Genomic DNA, 14,714 nt, shown 5'->3' with positions numbered 1-14,714 from the left:
CCCCATTTATAAAATGGGATTGATGATGGCACCTACCTTAGTACTGTATTGAGAGTATTACACGGGTTAACAAATTCCCTAGCCAAGTATCTAGGACAGAGCACACACTTAATAAAGATGAGCTTTTACTCAGTTTACCACTGGGGGAGCTGGGAGGGAGGCCAGATTTCTGCTCTAGCGAAGCAGTCTCTAACCAGCCCATGCCTCCTTCACCCACCTTCATCTTGCTTCCTTGAACGAACTGCTCCTCTGCAGTCATGCCTCTGCAAGACTATGGCCAGGGATATGGAGCTGGGCAGCACCAGGTTCTCCTGCCCCAGAAATAAAGGAACTTAACCACTGCTTATTCCTTAAGTTTCTGTAAAGCACAGGGCACAGGTCAGTCTTCCATGATGCGGACTATGTATTAGCGTTCTCCAGAGAAATTGAACTACAGACACACAGATACACATCCTATTATTTATATATATTCCTATATATCACACATGAATAATATATATATATATATATATATATATATATATATTATCAGTTTGATTGAGGCAATTCCCCATAATAAATCTCATATATATGTATGTATCTATATGAATATTATAAATATTCATATATATGAAAAATAGGATATCTATATATATGAAAGGAGATTTATTATGGGGTGTCGGTTCATGTGATTATGGAGGCTGAGAAGTCCCATGATCTATTGTCTGCAAGCTAGAAACTCAGGAAAGCCAGTGGGGTGATTTCAGTCCAAGTCCGAAGGCTTGAAAACCCGGGGAGCCTATGGGGTAACTCCCAGTCCAGGAGCAGAAAAGCAATGCCTCTCCTAGTCCAGGGGCAGAAAACCAATGCCAGGCAGTCAGGAAGGACATGGATCTTCCCTTCCTCTGATTTTTGTTGTATTTCATCCCCAAACACATTAGGTAATTCCCACCTACATTGGGGAGGGCAATCTACTTTACCGAGTACATCCGGGAATACCTTCATAGGCACACCCAGAAATAAAAATTAATCCAGACACCTGTGGACCCATCCTAGTTGATACATAAAATTAACCACGACACAGTAGATGGCCTGAACAGGAGACATTCTGCCCATTTCTAATATTCTAGAGAATGTTGTTGGTATGTGAACTATTTCCAGCGCTTCCTTGCCTTCATCAGATGAATCATTGTACCCCTACTATATGTCAGGCACTGGGCTAGGTGTTGGAGATACAGTAGTGAGCAGAGCTGATAATGGCCTCTACCCTAATTGGAGCTTATATTCTAGCCAAGGTAGACAGACAATACCCAAGTAACTAAGAAAGATAACTTGACAAAATGACACAGAGTTAAGAATATACAAGATGGGGAGAAGTGACAAGGGAAACTGGGGGTGGAGAGGGCTCTCTTTTGACTGGGTCATCAAGAGGAATTTTAGGAGGAAGTGTCCTTTGATCAGAGAACCAAATGACAAGAGGGTTGCAGATACGCAACCAAGAAGAAGAGCCTTTGGGCAGCTAGGACACAATTCAGTGGCTCTGACATGCAGAAAAGCTTGGTGTGTTCAGGAACAGAAAGGACTCCTGTGCGAACTGGGTTGAAGAGTATCCCTCCAAATCTGTACCACTCAGAAATTAGAACGTCTCCCCACCCTGGGAAATAAGGGCTTTGCAGATGTAATAAGTGAAGGTGAGGTCATACTGGATTCAAGTGGATCCTAATGCAGTGACTGATGTCCTTATAAGAAGAGGGAAATTTGGACACATGGACCCACACACAGGGGATGGCCAGGTGGAGTTTGAGGCACAGATTGGAATGAGGCAAAAGGCAAGGAACACCAAGGATTGTGGCGACTATCCGAGGCTAGAAGAGGTGAGGAAGGATCCCCCCCTAGAGCCTGCAGAGGGAGCATGGCCCTGCTGAGACTTTTTTCGGACTTCTGGAATCTGTGAAAGAATAAATTTCTGTTGTTTTAAGCCACCCAATTTGTGGTAATTTGTTATGGCAGCCCTGGAAAATGAATACACTTTGTGATGGGTTCATAGTAAGTGTGGAAGAGACAAGGGTGGACAAGTAGCCAGAGATCAGGTCACGCAGACCTTGGGGCCACTGCAAATAACTTGGATTTTATTCTTAAGTGTAATGGGAAGGTTTATCACTTGCTTTCAGCCTATTCTTGGACCAAAGACTGGGGCCAGTGAGGAATAGCAAAAGCTTAGGTTGGTTGGGGCATTGCTTACCAGGTTAAATTCATCACCTGAGACCTAAGAATATCACCAAGTGGTCATGAGCTGTAGGAAGCTCTCCTTAAGACATCTTTGGCTCTGGGAAAGAAGGTAGGTGGGAGGCCACATGTTGAGACCCCCAGATGTGCAGCATGTTGTGGAAACTGGTTCTTACCTTCACTCTCTCCATCCCCACGGAAGTGAGGCTCTATCCCACCTTGCACCTGTACAAGTGTCTGCTGATAATTAAGGGAGAGACAGATGGAGGAAGGTACAGTTTAATATTACTGCCTTGGTTCCTTCAAGGCAATGAGGCTTATTGGAAGGAAAGCACCTTTTTCATTCTTTCTTCCTCTTTTTAAATGAAGAAAAATCAAACTAGAGAGGGCCAATGTTGTTGAAAGGCTCACACATCTTTTTCTTGGTTGGCTTGTCAGCCATCTGCCCATGAGGTATCGGGGCTGATTAGGTTAATGCATTTATTAATGGGTCTTTCAAGGCTGTTCAATGAATCTGTTATTTCTTTCACAAGAGGAGTTTTGATAGACTGACAGGGACCATACGGCACAAAGCCAGGAGAGGCCAGGTAGGCATTTCTTCCCCCTCCGGAGCCAAGTTAGAGCAGACCAAAAGCACTGGAAAGAAAGCGTCACGAAAATTGCATTTCCTGGTTATGGGAACAGTTCATCCACCACCATCCACATTCTTGTTATTGAAATACTCTTGAAAATCAGTGTTTGAGGAACAGTGTCATGCCCCAGGCAACAAATCTGTGCCATCTCTGTACTTCTCTCAAACACCTCAGAGTCTAGTGGAGGGAAGATGGTCAGACAAATCAATAGCTGTGAATGATACAGTGTTGCCTGCAAGACGTTAGATGGTCTGGTGAGCCCCTGCCTTCTTCACTCTACCAAATTAGGCATCCTGTCTGTTTCTTGAAGCTGCCACACTCCTTCCCACCTCAGGGCTTTTGCAAATGCTGTTCTGTATCAGTCATATACTGCTGCCTAACAAAGTATCCCAAAGGACAGTGGCTTCATATAGCCACCACTTATCGGACTCGTAATTCTGGGTCAGCTGGCATTTCTTCTGGTTTGGGCTGGAGTGGCTGTTCTCAGCCAGTTTTACTCGGTATCTGGAGTCCGCTGGCAGGTGGGCTGATGGCTGTGTGGTCTAGGATGGCCTCACTCAGTATCTGGCAGTTAGCAGGCTGTGGTTTGGGCTTCCTTCTGCACGCACATGGAGGCAGGAATCCAAAAGCCTGATAGCAGAAACTATAGAACTCTTAAAAAAGCCCCAGTTCAGCACATGAGTGACATCACCGGTCATGCTACTGGTCAAAGCCAGCCATACGGGCAGGCCAGCTTCAAAGGATGGGGAAAGACATTGCACCTCTTGATGGAACCACAAAGTACTGTGGCCGTGTTTGCTATAAGAACCACATGTGCCCTGGCCTGGAATTCTGCTTCTGCTACTCTTTACCTCCAGCTGGCAGCTAAAGGCACGTCCCCGAGGGGGCCTTCCCTAATCATCCCAAATAGATCAAGTCCCCTTCTTAGGCCACTTCATAGGGCAAATGAGGCCAACACACAGGGTAGGTGGAGGGAAGTGAAGGGGGAAGGAAGAAAGGAAAGAAGGATGGTTGGTTTGGATCAATGCCCCCTTTGTACTTAGCAAGTTGCCTGGCACAGAGTGAGTGCTCAATAAATGTCTGTTGGATTTAATCCAGTTCTTTCATAAGCCAGGAGACAGACGAAATATATGTATCGAATAGTTCCTGCATTCCAGAACTATGCTATGTAGCTTATAGATCCCATATAATTTATTCCTCATAACAAACCTGATTTATCCCCATTTCACACAAAAGGAAATAAAGCTGTAAGAGGTTAAGTAACATTCCTGAGATCTCCTAAACACAGGTCTGTCTGATTCCAGAACCCCCAGATTCGTCTGCCCACCCCCCTCTTTTGCCAAGTACCAAACACTTTCTGTGGTCAGGGGCTCCCCAGTGTCAGGCTCACCAAGAGACCAAGTCAGGGTTGATTATGGAGAAGGTTGTAGATTCTCCATGTGGGACTCCATGACTCCTCTTAATGGAGGACTCTCCCCATCCCTGCACTGATCTAGCAAGAGTTGAATGTCTCTGTGACTTCTTCTCTTTAGAACTTTTTGAGAAAACATCACGTATCCCAGCTGTCGGGACACTTAGTGCATAATCAATTTTCTCGGTTTGTCAGACATGGGAAACCTTGAATACATTCCCTTCTCTGAGCAGAACTTAGACCACTCCATTGTGTGGAAAGAGGAACTGGGGAATGAACGATTCCAAATCATGACTGGGGACATAAGGAGGGTGAGTGAGACTTTCATAAGAGACTCCTGGGAGGAATGGGGGAAGGAAGCTTCCACTCCCACGACTGCCCTGATATTCTATGTGCATTCATGATTTTTTGCTCCTACGTAGACTCACTGAATATTGATTGGGTACCTAATATCTTCCAGGAGGTAGGCTGGACAGTGCTTATGAAGTATTGGGCATGAATCTGACCTGGACTTGTCCTCTTGGAACTGTAGTGGGAGAGATAAATAGTAATGAATGAAGTACATTAACAAGGGCAGAATGGTAACTATGATGCACGCCATGAAGAAGAGCCTATCATGGTGGGATCTGACCTTGTTAGACATCCTAGAAGGGAAGGTGGTGGGAGGTGGCTGGAGAGAACAGGAGTGAGGTCAGAAGCCACTTCCCTTGAGTTCTCTAGGAAAAGCTATGTGCCAGCAGTGTGCTAGACCCCAGGGCTGTACCTGTGGTTTCATCTCTGGCTGCACCTTTAGAATCACCTGGGTGGAGGGGCCTTAACAAAAAAAAGAAAAATCTGTGTCTGGGCCAGACCTGCCCAGAGATTCTAATTGAATGGTTTGGAGGAACGATCCAGGTATCTGAATGCTTGAAAAGCTCTCCCCTGTGATTTGCATGTACTGCCAGGATTGAGAGCCCCACAGATGCAAAGATAAAGTCCCTGCCTTCAAAGCTCCAACATCTGGTTCCCAGACCAGACTTTATTATAAATATTCATAATACTGAATAGTTCTTCATAGCACTTACCATATGTATGCTTTTATGCAATTTCTGAGATTATTTAGTCATTATCTGTCTCTGCCTACTAGATGCCCAGCTCATGAAGCCAGGGACCACATCTGTTTCTGATTCCTCCTTAGATTTCCACTGCCTAGCACCTGCTCATGCCACTGTGTTGAATGGCTGCATGAGCAAATTGCTTGAGGAGGTTTTGGTAGATGAGGGACATGGTCACTTTGGCATTTTAGAATTAGGCCTCTGGCTTCAGTGTGGAGAATGGACTGGGTGGAGGCACGACACTCAAGGAAGGGAGGCCAGTTTGGTGGCTGAAGTGGAACAATGTTCACAGTTGGGGGTCAGGTGGACCGTGTTACAAGAGAAGCATTTGCACGTGTAGCTGGAAGGACTTGGTGATTTATTAGTGGTAATAGAGGAGAGGAGGAGAGTGGAAGTCAGTGAATGCCACCGTGCTTCTGGCTTGAGTGACAAGCTAGTTGGCGTCCCCATTGGAGAGATAAGGAAGAGCCTGAAGAAGAACAGTACTTGTAATGATGATGTGTTCAGGTTTGGGCACTTGGAGTGGGAGATACCTGTGAATCTGTCCTAGAGGTACCTGGATACATGTTCCCCGACTAAGTCCAAGGGGGAATATCAGAGCATCCTTCTGTTGAAACTTTATGGCATTGGAAACCTAGCACTTTCTTCTGGAAGGCAGAAAGAGATCTAACACTGACTTGAGTTTAACTCTTGCCACTTCAATGCCTGGTATGGTGAGAATGTATATTCTTATCTTTAGTAGCAGATTCCTTTTGACAGTGACATTCCGTATCTTCAGACACCTCTAGAATTTATGGGAAAGGGGGACTTTCTCTTGAAAGACCACATCAGCCAGGAGTACTTACATTAACGAGGACAGAAACCCAACATAAACTGTATTAAGCCTGAAAGGTTAACATGTGGCTTCCTGGGGTACTGTGTTGAGTCTGAGTGGAGGCCAGGCTGCCAGGACAGCACAAGTGTGATCCATGAGGGACATTTGCCACGGATACGGAGGGAGCAAGCAGGGCATACTTTTGTCCCCTTGGTCCTAAAACTGAAGCTTTCCCTCTACGGCCTTTCAAACGCATAAAATAATGTCTGTCGGACTTCGGTTCTCCCCTGGATCAGTCACTAGCTGTGGATAACTTTTGTTCATCACTTCATATGTCTGAGTTTGACAATATCCTAGTCTATCAAACAGGGGTTAAAGCCCCCATCTTTCCTACTCCTGAGAGTTGTTGAAAGAAGCCAATGGGAAAATAAATCTGGAACTATAGTGGCTTCCATGAATTTACATAAATTCACATGTGACAGTGTGAGATGTTGTAAGTGTGGTGATAAAGCAGCAAATATCTTTCATCCCCCAAGAGATGGAAGTTCAAAGGTTTATTGCTAAGAAATACATTTTATGTTATTTATCTTATCTATTTTAAGTAATCGCTACACCCAGCATGGGGCCCAAATTCACAACCCCAAGATCAAGACTTGCACACTCCACCGATGGAGCTAGCCGGGCATCGCCACTAAGAAATAAATTTTCAAAGTGTAGAGCACCTTATAGTAAAAGAATTGGAAGAGAACATAAAATAAAAGATCTCATAAAATTATCAAATAGATAAATAAAGAGGAAGGAAGGAAGGAAAGAAAGAAAGAAAGGGGGAAGGAGAGAGGACAAGGGAGGGAGGAAGGAAGGAAAAGAAAAAAAAAAGGAAGGAAGAAAGAAATCATGCTGGAGATAGTGTGGTGAAATGGTGTGGAAGTTGGTGTAACAATTTTGTGGCGTAGCTAGCAATATGTATCAAGACCCTAGATAATATTTACACCCCGTGGTCATGTAATTCCACTTCAGGTAATTCATTTCAGGGCCGGCTAGTAGAGATTTCAGGCTTTGCGGGGCCACACAGTCTCTGTCACATGTACCCAAACCCACCACCCTAGTAGAGCAACAGCAACCACAGACGGTAGGTAAGTGAGTGGCTGTGACTGTGTTCTTGTAACACTTTATGTGCAAAAATAGGCAGCACCCACATCTGGTCCAGGGGCTATAGCTTGCCATCATCGGATGTAGATTAAGAAAATATTTTTAGAATTATTCTAAATGCAAAATTCTAAATACAAAGAGAGCTTTAGTCTTGAAGATTCTTATTTCAGCTTTATTTATGTCAACAACAGTAGCAAACTTCACTGTTCATCAATGGGAGGATCGATTCATTTTAGTAGTTCTACCCAATGAAATATTATGTACACATTAAAATGTTCATTAGTGGTTTGTAGCAACACGGAGAAATGCTTGATAGAAAGTTATGTGGAAATTAAGCCGTGATTTATAATGGTAATTAGCTTGGAAGGGGCTAATATGTAAATGCTTCGCGCACATCATATCATTTAACCCTCTGAACAACCCTATGAAATATATATACACATGCACACACTTCTAGGAGATGGTGGAGTTGGGGTTTGAACACAGGCCTGCTTAACTGCTAAAAGGCATCAAACACGCTAATAGAAATCCCAAATTAAACCGCGTTTACTGAGAAAACCAGAGGAAAAAAACAGCCAAGTGTTGATTTCGGCGGTCTTGCATGGTGGGTGACAGACACGAATATTTTTCAAGATGTTCACTCTTTCTCCTAATGAGAATGCATGATTTTAATAATGAAACAACACTTGAATTTCGTAAAAAAAGCCAAGGATGTACAATGCTAGGTGCACCGTGGTGGTGAAGTGCTTATCTGGGGGAGATCCAGAGTTTCCGTTGGAGATGCCCTTACCTTGTTGGTCCTGATCTTGATTGTGAAAGAAACATGAGCCTCTTTCCTTCTGTCCTCCTTCCTTCTGTCTGTTCCAGATGGAGTTTCTAGTGTGTGTCTCGTTTGGACTGTTGGCCCACTTTGATGCTGTGCTCTGGTACCCTTGCCAATCCCTAACTCTCTTTCTCTCTCCTTTCTCTCCCTCTCTCTTGCTCTCTCCTCTCCTTCCACGTCCGCCTTGGACAGCCGACAAGGTCAATGATGACTTCTACTCCAAGCGACGGCACCTGGCCGAGCTGGCCGCCAAGGGGAACCTACCTCTGCACCCAGTAAGAGTGGAAGATGAGCCGCGGGCCTTCAGCCCTGAGCATGGGCCCGCCAAGCAAAATGGACAGAAGTCACGCACCAACAAGACGCCCCCACATCCCCTGGCCTACAACTCCACCACCAACTTCAAGGGCTGGGACCCCAACGAGCAGTCTCTCCGGCGGCAGGCTTACGGTAACAAGGGCAAACTTGGCGTAGCCGAGTCGGGCTCCAGCGACCCCTTGGGGACTCGCACCCAGCACTACCCACCCCCACAGCCATACTTCATCACCAACAGCAAAACAGAAGTGACTGTCTGAGCTTTCACTACAGGAAGCATCCTGGAGACCATACTCAACTGAGAGGCAAAAAATATCCCTGGCCCACACCCTTCCTGCCCTCCCCGACATGCTCCCTCACGCCCTGACTCCCCATACCAACCGACCATAAACCTGCTGGCGACGCGGAATCATGCTTTTCTTGGGTCATGCCTAACACGTGTCGGCGGGCAGCTGAGCAAGGCCGAAGCAGGGATGTTCAGCAATACAGCAGAGGGGAAACTGAGGCACGGCTCTTTCGACTTCGGGCCCAAGGTGGCCGACTCACATGCCCAAACCGTGGGGCTGATTTTTTCTTTTCCTCCTGACTTAAGACTGAAATCCATGATGACGAATTAAAAGTAGCACAACTTAGAGAAATTGTCCATTCGAGCACATATTCCATTTACCACGTGCTGTCTGTTTCCAGGTGAAAGAGCCGGGGGTGTGGGGAGAGGAGAGCGTGGAGGGTACGACAAGAGTGTACTTGAGAATATGAGCTGTTTGGGGAGGAATCTGTGTGCATTATAAGTGTTTTCTAATCCCGAGAAGTAGTGACGTGGAAACACGCTTTTGATGAGCGTGAGACAGTCCAACCCTTCTATTTATAGTACTTTTCATATTGTCAATGTTGGAAGCAAAAAACAACACACACTTGAACTCACAAGGAATAAATAAGACCCTGAACCCACCAATAGTGATGAGAAAGAACGTTGTAGAGAAGTCCCGTAAAGACCATGACCATGGACATGGGAAGGATAGGTTTTTATGGCTGGGAGAGGGTCCAGAGAGTGTTAAATAACTTTTTTCTTAAAAAAACAAAAACAAAAAACAAAAAAAAAGAACAAAGATAAACGAATACAAGCCCACTACAAAACAGACAGAACGGCAAATCAATTTTTGTCCCAAATCCTCGCGACTTAGGAAACAAACAATGGCATCAAGAACAATGACACCAAAATTCATGGTTGAAAAGTCGACAAGAGGTGAAAAGGGGGCCCCCTATTTCCTGCCTTGCCTCCGAGACAAGAAACACAGAAACCAGTCCTCCATTAACTGTCTCTCCCTGACTCCCCTCAGCCCTTGCCACCACCGCTGCCAAATTTCAGCTGCTTTGGACTGAAAATGTCATAAGCGTGGGTGGTGCCTTCAATGTGTTACTGTTTAATGACAGTCTTGTTACCCAAGTGCAACCTGTGTTCTCTTGGCCCCCCTCCCTCCTGTTTCCTGCAATAATAGAAGATGTTTCTATCCCCCCAACCCTTTGTCGGTGAGCCCACCCATCACACACTCTGAGGGGGCTGCTGTGATGTCAGGGGTACCTAAAGACGAAGACACCCCCCCTTTCCTCCCACCCTGTCACCACTAGTCCTCCCTTTATCTAGCCCCCCCCCCCCAGGCCTATCAAGCATTTCTGGGTCTCGTAATTCCGACGGTCCTTCCAAACCACCTCCCCAGATACTTCCATGAATTCAGCTCCCACCCGGAATTCCCTGAGGTGGTTTTTCAGATAGGTTCTCATAGCCAGTGGCCCTTGGGTATCCCAACAAAGCCAATGTCCCTGCTAGTTTTGTTTAGTGGAAGCCCGAAGAGGAGAGTGGAGACACAAGAGATTTTGATTTTAGGTGAGAAGTTTTCAACCAGTCCCTAATGGCCTTAGCCAGTTAATAGGAACCTCCAAGTGACAGCCCCCTGCCCATCCACCCCCACCCCCCAGCTCTTCTGGTGTCAGAAGCTGCACACGGTGGTCCAAGAAGACTCCGAGAATTCCCCAGGATGGCCACGTGCAGAGTTCTGCCTCACCCGTTTGTCATCTCGGGCATCATGGAAGCAAGGAAATCTGGTGTTTATTCGCCTTCTCATTCCCATCTGATCTGGGGACATTGACAAAGCATGGTATCTCTCTGGGCCTTGGCCTCCCATCTGAAACACAGGCAGTTGGGGCTAGATCAAGCTTTTCAAGGTTCTTGGAAAGCAAAACCTCTGCCCGTTAAAAAAGAAAGAAAGAAAAATCATCCACAGATGCCAGTATCGAAGATCCTCATTTATAAAGTGGTTCTGTGCTGAACAAAGCAGGGCTGTCAGTGGCGGGGCGGGGGGCAGATATAGTGCCCACCTCCTCAGCCTCTTTGCCAGGATCCCAGCACACCCCAGCGTGGAGTAAACACCGCCAAGCTTGGTCAGTGTTTTCTTGATGTTAGTTCCAGGTACTGCAGTGTGCTTTGGCATCCCTGTGTGTCTCCATGGCAGTATCTAAAGGGATTCATTCTTAATACCTCGAACTTCTAAAAGGAAAACTCCCTCTCATGATTCCAAATAGAAAAGCGGTATCGATCACCCTAAATAGAAAAGAAGGAAGAAAATAAGTACAAAGGCAGCAAAGCAACAGTTGTTAAGCTCTAGGTAAATCGTGTTGCCTGTGGAAGGGTCTGACTCTAGAGCCAGGCTTTGGGATTGCGCACATGCACTCTCTCTCCCTCTCCCTCTCTCCCTCTCTCCCTCTCTCCCTCTCTCTCCCTCTCCCTCTCCCTCTCCCTCTCCCTCTCCCTCTCCCTCTCCCTCTCTCTCTCTCTCCCTCTCTCTTCCCTTCTCACACTCCTCTCTTTTCTTTTTTCTTTTCTTTTTTTTCTTTTTTCTTCTCTTCTCTTCTCTTCTCTTCTCTTTTTTCTTTTTTTAATTAAAAAGATGAGCATGTTAAAAAGCTCTTGAAGATCTACCGGCACTCAGTGGAGACACTGCACTCCCAAGGGACTCCATCAGAGTCTAAATGGAAAGGAGCCGATTCCCTCTGTGACTGGGTGTTAGCCAGTCCTCTGTCCACATGCTACGACGAATCATTTTGCATTCATGAGTGGCGCACAGCGCATACTTCAGGAAATGCTGGTGGGCTTCTCTGGGAGGGTCCCCCCAGCTCCAAAGTGCTGGGGGTCTGGTTTCCCTTTTTATAGCTCATCTTGCCCCCTGCCCTCAACTCACTTGGTGTCACCTTTATCCTGACCCCGATTAAGGACCTTTCTTGGTTTCTGCAACTACAGAATTTCCTTTTTCCTCCGTGTTCCTTCTCTTCTGAGTCAACTGCATCCAGCGAATTGTGTTATTTGGGGGTCTGGGCAGGAAGGTGACCGTGTGGTCAGTAAGATGTGGCAGCGGATGACTGAGAACATATCTTCTAGGTCTCATTACCTTTCAGGAGGCTTTGTGAGCAGGGACCGTTGGACAGGGAGGTTTATTCTTTGGCATCCTCTAGGGAGGGTGGATCAAACTCGTGGTACTGAGGGAACTGTGGCCGCCATGTGTCAGCAAGAATCCTGTAGCTAACAGTGGGGACCTTAGAAGAGAGAAGCCAGAACAAAGCAGAGAGTCGCTCCCTGCCTCAGCCCATGCCCTGGCATCAGCCTCTATTTCTTACCTTTAGTTTATGCCCAACCCCCAACCCAACAGGACCAGAGTCTGACTTCCCCTTGCCCTCCCAGAGTATCTCAGCCTCCATCCACCTTGGGCTCTGCCTGGCACCCCCACCTAAGTCCCCCAGTTTTCCGTGTAAATGGAGCATATTTTATGTGCGAATATTTTAGTAACCTTATGTTCTGCAAGTAAACCTGTGTTAATATTCGTCCACAACTGCAGAGTTTATGATACCAATAACACTTCCTACAATGAAGAAGAAGAAAAAAAAAACATTTGTTTGTTTTCTAAGAATGTTTATTTGTAAACATGTATTCACTATATTAATATGAATTTCTTACCTGGCAATAAAACTGATTATATGTGATGCTGTTGGGGTTGCCCTGTATGTTTTGTCCAAAGTTCAGGAAAACAAACAAACAACAAAGGTTAAGACTAGTGCATCACCAAAGTGGTAATTTTACTAAGAGTTTCTTGTGCACACACCAAAAACTTTGCAGACGGGGAGCACTCAAACCAAAATGTGGAATAAGGCTGAGAGGTATATTGTTGGAAAGCAGCTAAGTAGTGTGGAGACAGTGATTGTTTATTTTTCACAGTGACTGGTTCACAGAATTTTCTTAACTGAAAGAGAACTGGTTAGTGGTTACCTCGTATCAATCTTGGGGAACAGCAGGTTTGGTTTAGGATTTTCAGAGGTATCAGCAAGAAGCAACCCAGGTCAAGTAAGCCTTGGTTGTCTTGCAAAAGAAGGTAAATTAAGCTTTGCCTGTGTGACTAAGCTGGTTTTGCCTGCTCAGGGAATTTTCAACTCGGATCTCCGTTTGTGTTTAACACTTTTTAGGATCCCACATCCTAATCTGAACGGGATCCCACCAGGGACTACCAGTGTTACCACAGAGAGCTTTCATACGTACTCAGGATACATGGGTAATTGTTACAGGTAAAGGATGCTTTTGCTTAGTAGCAACTTACACAAATTTTCCTGAGACTTTTTTGTTTGAAACCTTTTTGGTAAGAGTCTGTGTCTCTTAGGTTCACTTCCTGCCTTCAAAAAATACACCATTGCTAGGTCTCTTTATAATAGGGGATTCTTCCCCTATTTGTTAAATTTTACTTCCTGCCTGGCTTCTGTTAAAAGAACAGAATAGTGTTAAGAGCATTATTTCAGTTGGAAATGTTCAGGTAGAAACTTGCCTTAATATGGTCCCACTGGAAAGGGGGTCTGAGAAAAGTTGATTTGAGAGATGAAGGGGACACCAGTAGGTGGGCAGGTGAGGCAGGAAATGGGAAAGAGCCAATAGAGGATGCTTTCTCATGCCAGCTCCCACTATGAATGACTGGAGTTTAATGCTGCAGGGAATATGTGGGGGTGGGGTTGGGAGGGTGTAGAACACACACTCAGAATCATCCCACCCAAATGCAGATGGAGCTGGGCTGTATACACACCAACTCCCATCTGACACCATTTGAGCATTGCTTTCAGGGACTGTTAATAATTGGACACTCGCGGGCTCTCCTGAGTGGTGGCAGAGAGATTTTCGAGTCCTGGAGAAAGGCCCAGGCACAGAGATGCCCCTGTTGGTAACTGGAAGTCAGCCAGCCACTGGGGGAAGACACAGGGAAGAGGCTGGAGCTCTCTGTAGGGGGCTGCTCAGAGCCAAAGCTCTGAGGTCTGCTGGCATGAAGCTTCTCTCTGAATGCCTAGAGGAGTCGCCTGTAGGGGACGGGACCACAGTCTGCAGTCTGAGCTAGGGTTCTTGCCTTGGGAGGCAGACAGGCTTCATTGGTCACAGGGTCACTTGGCGTCTCCCAAAGTAGATCTCATGGGCTCTCTCTCTCTTTCTCTCTGGGGCATAGCTGTGGATACCAGAGAAGTCTGGATGGCAGAGGGTGCTTGCCTCTCCAGTGCTCAGGAACTCTTCGGAGGTGGAGTCACGGACAGCATGCTTCACAGCCCCACGGATGCGGTGGTAGGACAGAGATCATGCCTCTGTGGAGGGCGGGGAGGGGGAACAGTGACAGACTCTCCCACTAGTGAAGCTGCTTGGTCACAACTCAAAAACAACAACCACCACATAAAGTATATTTGTAGAACTCTCATCACATGCCAAACAGTGTTGAGGACTTTGCGTGCGTTGCCACATATGATCCTCACGACTGAATAAGGTGGGCAGTGTTGGCTTTGGAGGTAAGTTCTACTTAGGACTTGAGTAATTTTGCCCCAAGGGATTTAACTAGTAAGCAGTGGAACTGGGCTTTGAATTCCAGAACTCATAAGATGCTTTGATTCCTATAGAGTAGTTGTCACTGGGTTGAGCAAGTGAGTCAGTGGGGAAACTTGATAAAAAAAAGCTGATTCCCAAGCTCCTCCAACCAAGATGAAGTGGGTCTGAATGGGGACCCAGGATTCACTGTAACAGGTGTTCTGTCATCACAATGCAGTAGCCCCCTGGACCTGAAAGGTGTTGCACCCCATTTGCCAATCATCCAACATCTGTGGGATCATTCTCTGGGACCCGGGATGCAGAAAGAAATGGAATGGAGGTGTGTGCTTCCAAGGAGAGGGCCCCTAACTAACCCCTTGACTTCATATCCAATGTTGGAAGACT

General features: G+C 46.1%; 1 protein-coding gene across 2 annotated transcripts in view; it reads left to right on the top strand.

Moving 5' to 3' along the window:
• SHISA9 (shisa family member 9) overlaps positions 1-11,063 on the top strand; it is a 278,951-nt gene extending 267,888 nt beyond the window's left edge. For both annotated transcript variants that reach the window (XM_043560505.1, XM_043560507.1), the window contains one exon: positions 8,321-11,063. In XM_043560505.1, coding sequence (XP_043416440.1) covers positions 8,321-8,700 — 380 coding nt within the window. In that variant the 3' untranslated portion in view covers positions 8,701-11,063. The remainder of the gene's footprint in view (positions 1-8,320) is intronic.
• Positions 11,064-14,714: the final 3,651 nt, after the last annotated feature.

This window comes from Prionailurus bengalensis, chromosome E3, assembly GCF_016509475.1.
Source record: "Prionailurus bengalensis isolate Pbe53 chromosome E3, Fcat_Pben_1.1_paternal_pri, whole genome shotgun sequence".
Lineage (NCBI taxonomy): Eukaryota > Metazoa > Chordata > Mammalia > Carnivora > Felidae > Prionailurus > Prionailurus bengalensis.
The sequence above is the reverse complement of the archived record's forward strand: the minus strand, read 5'-3'. Positions and strand labels throughout refer to the sequence as shown.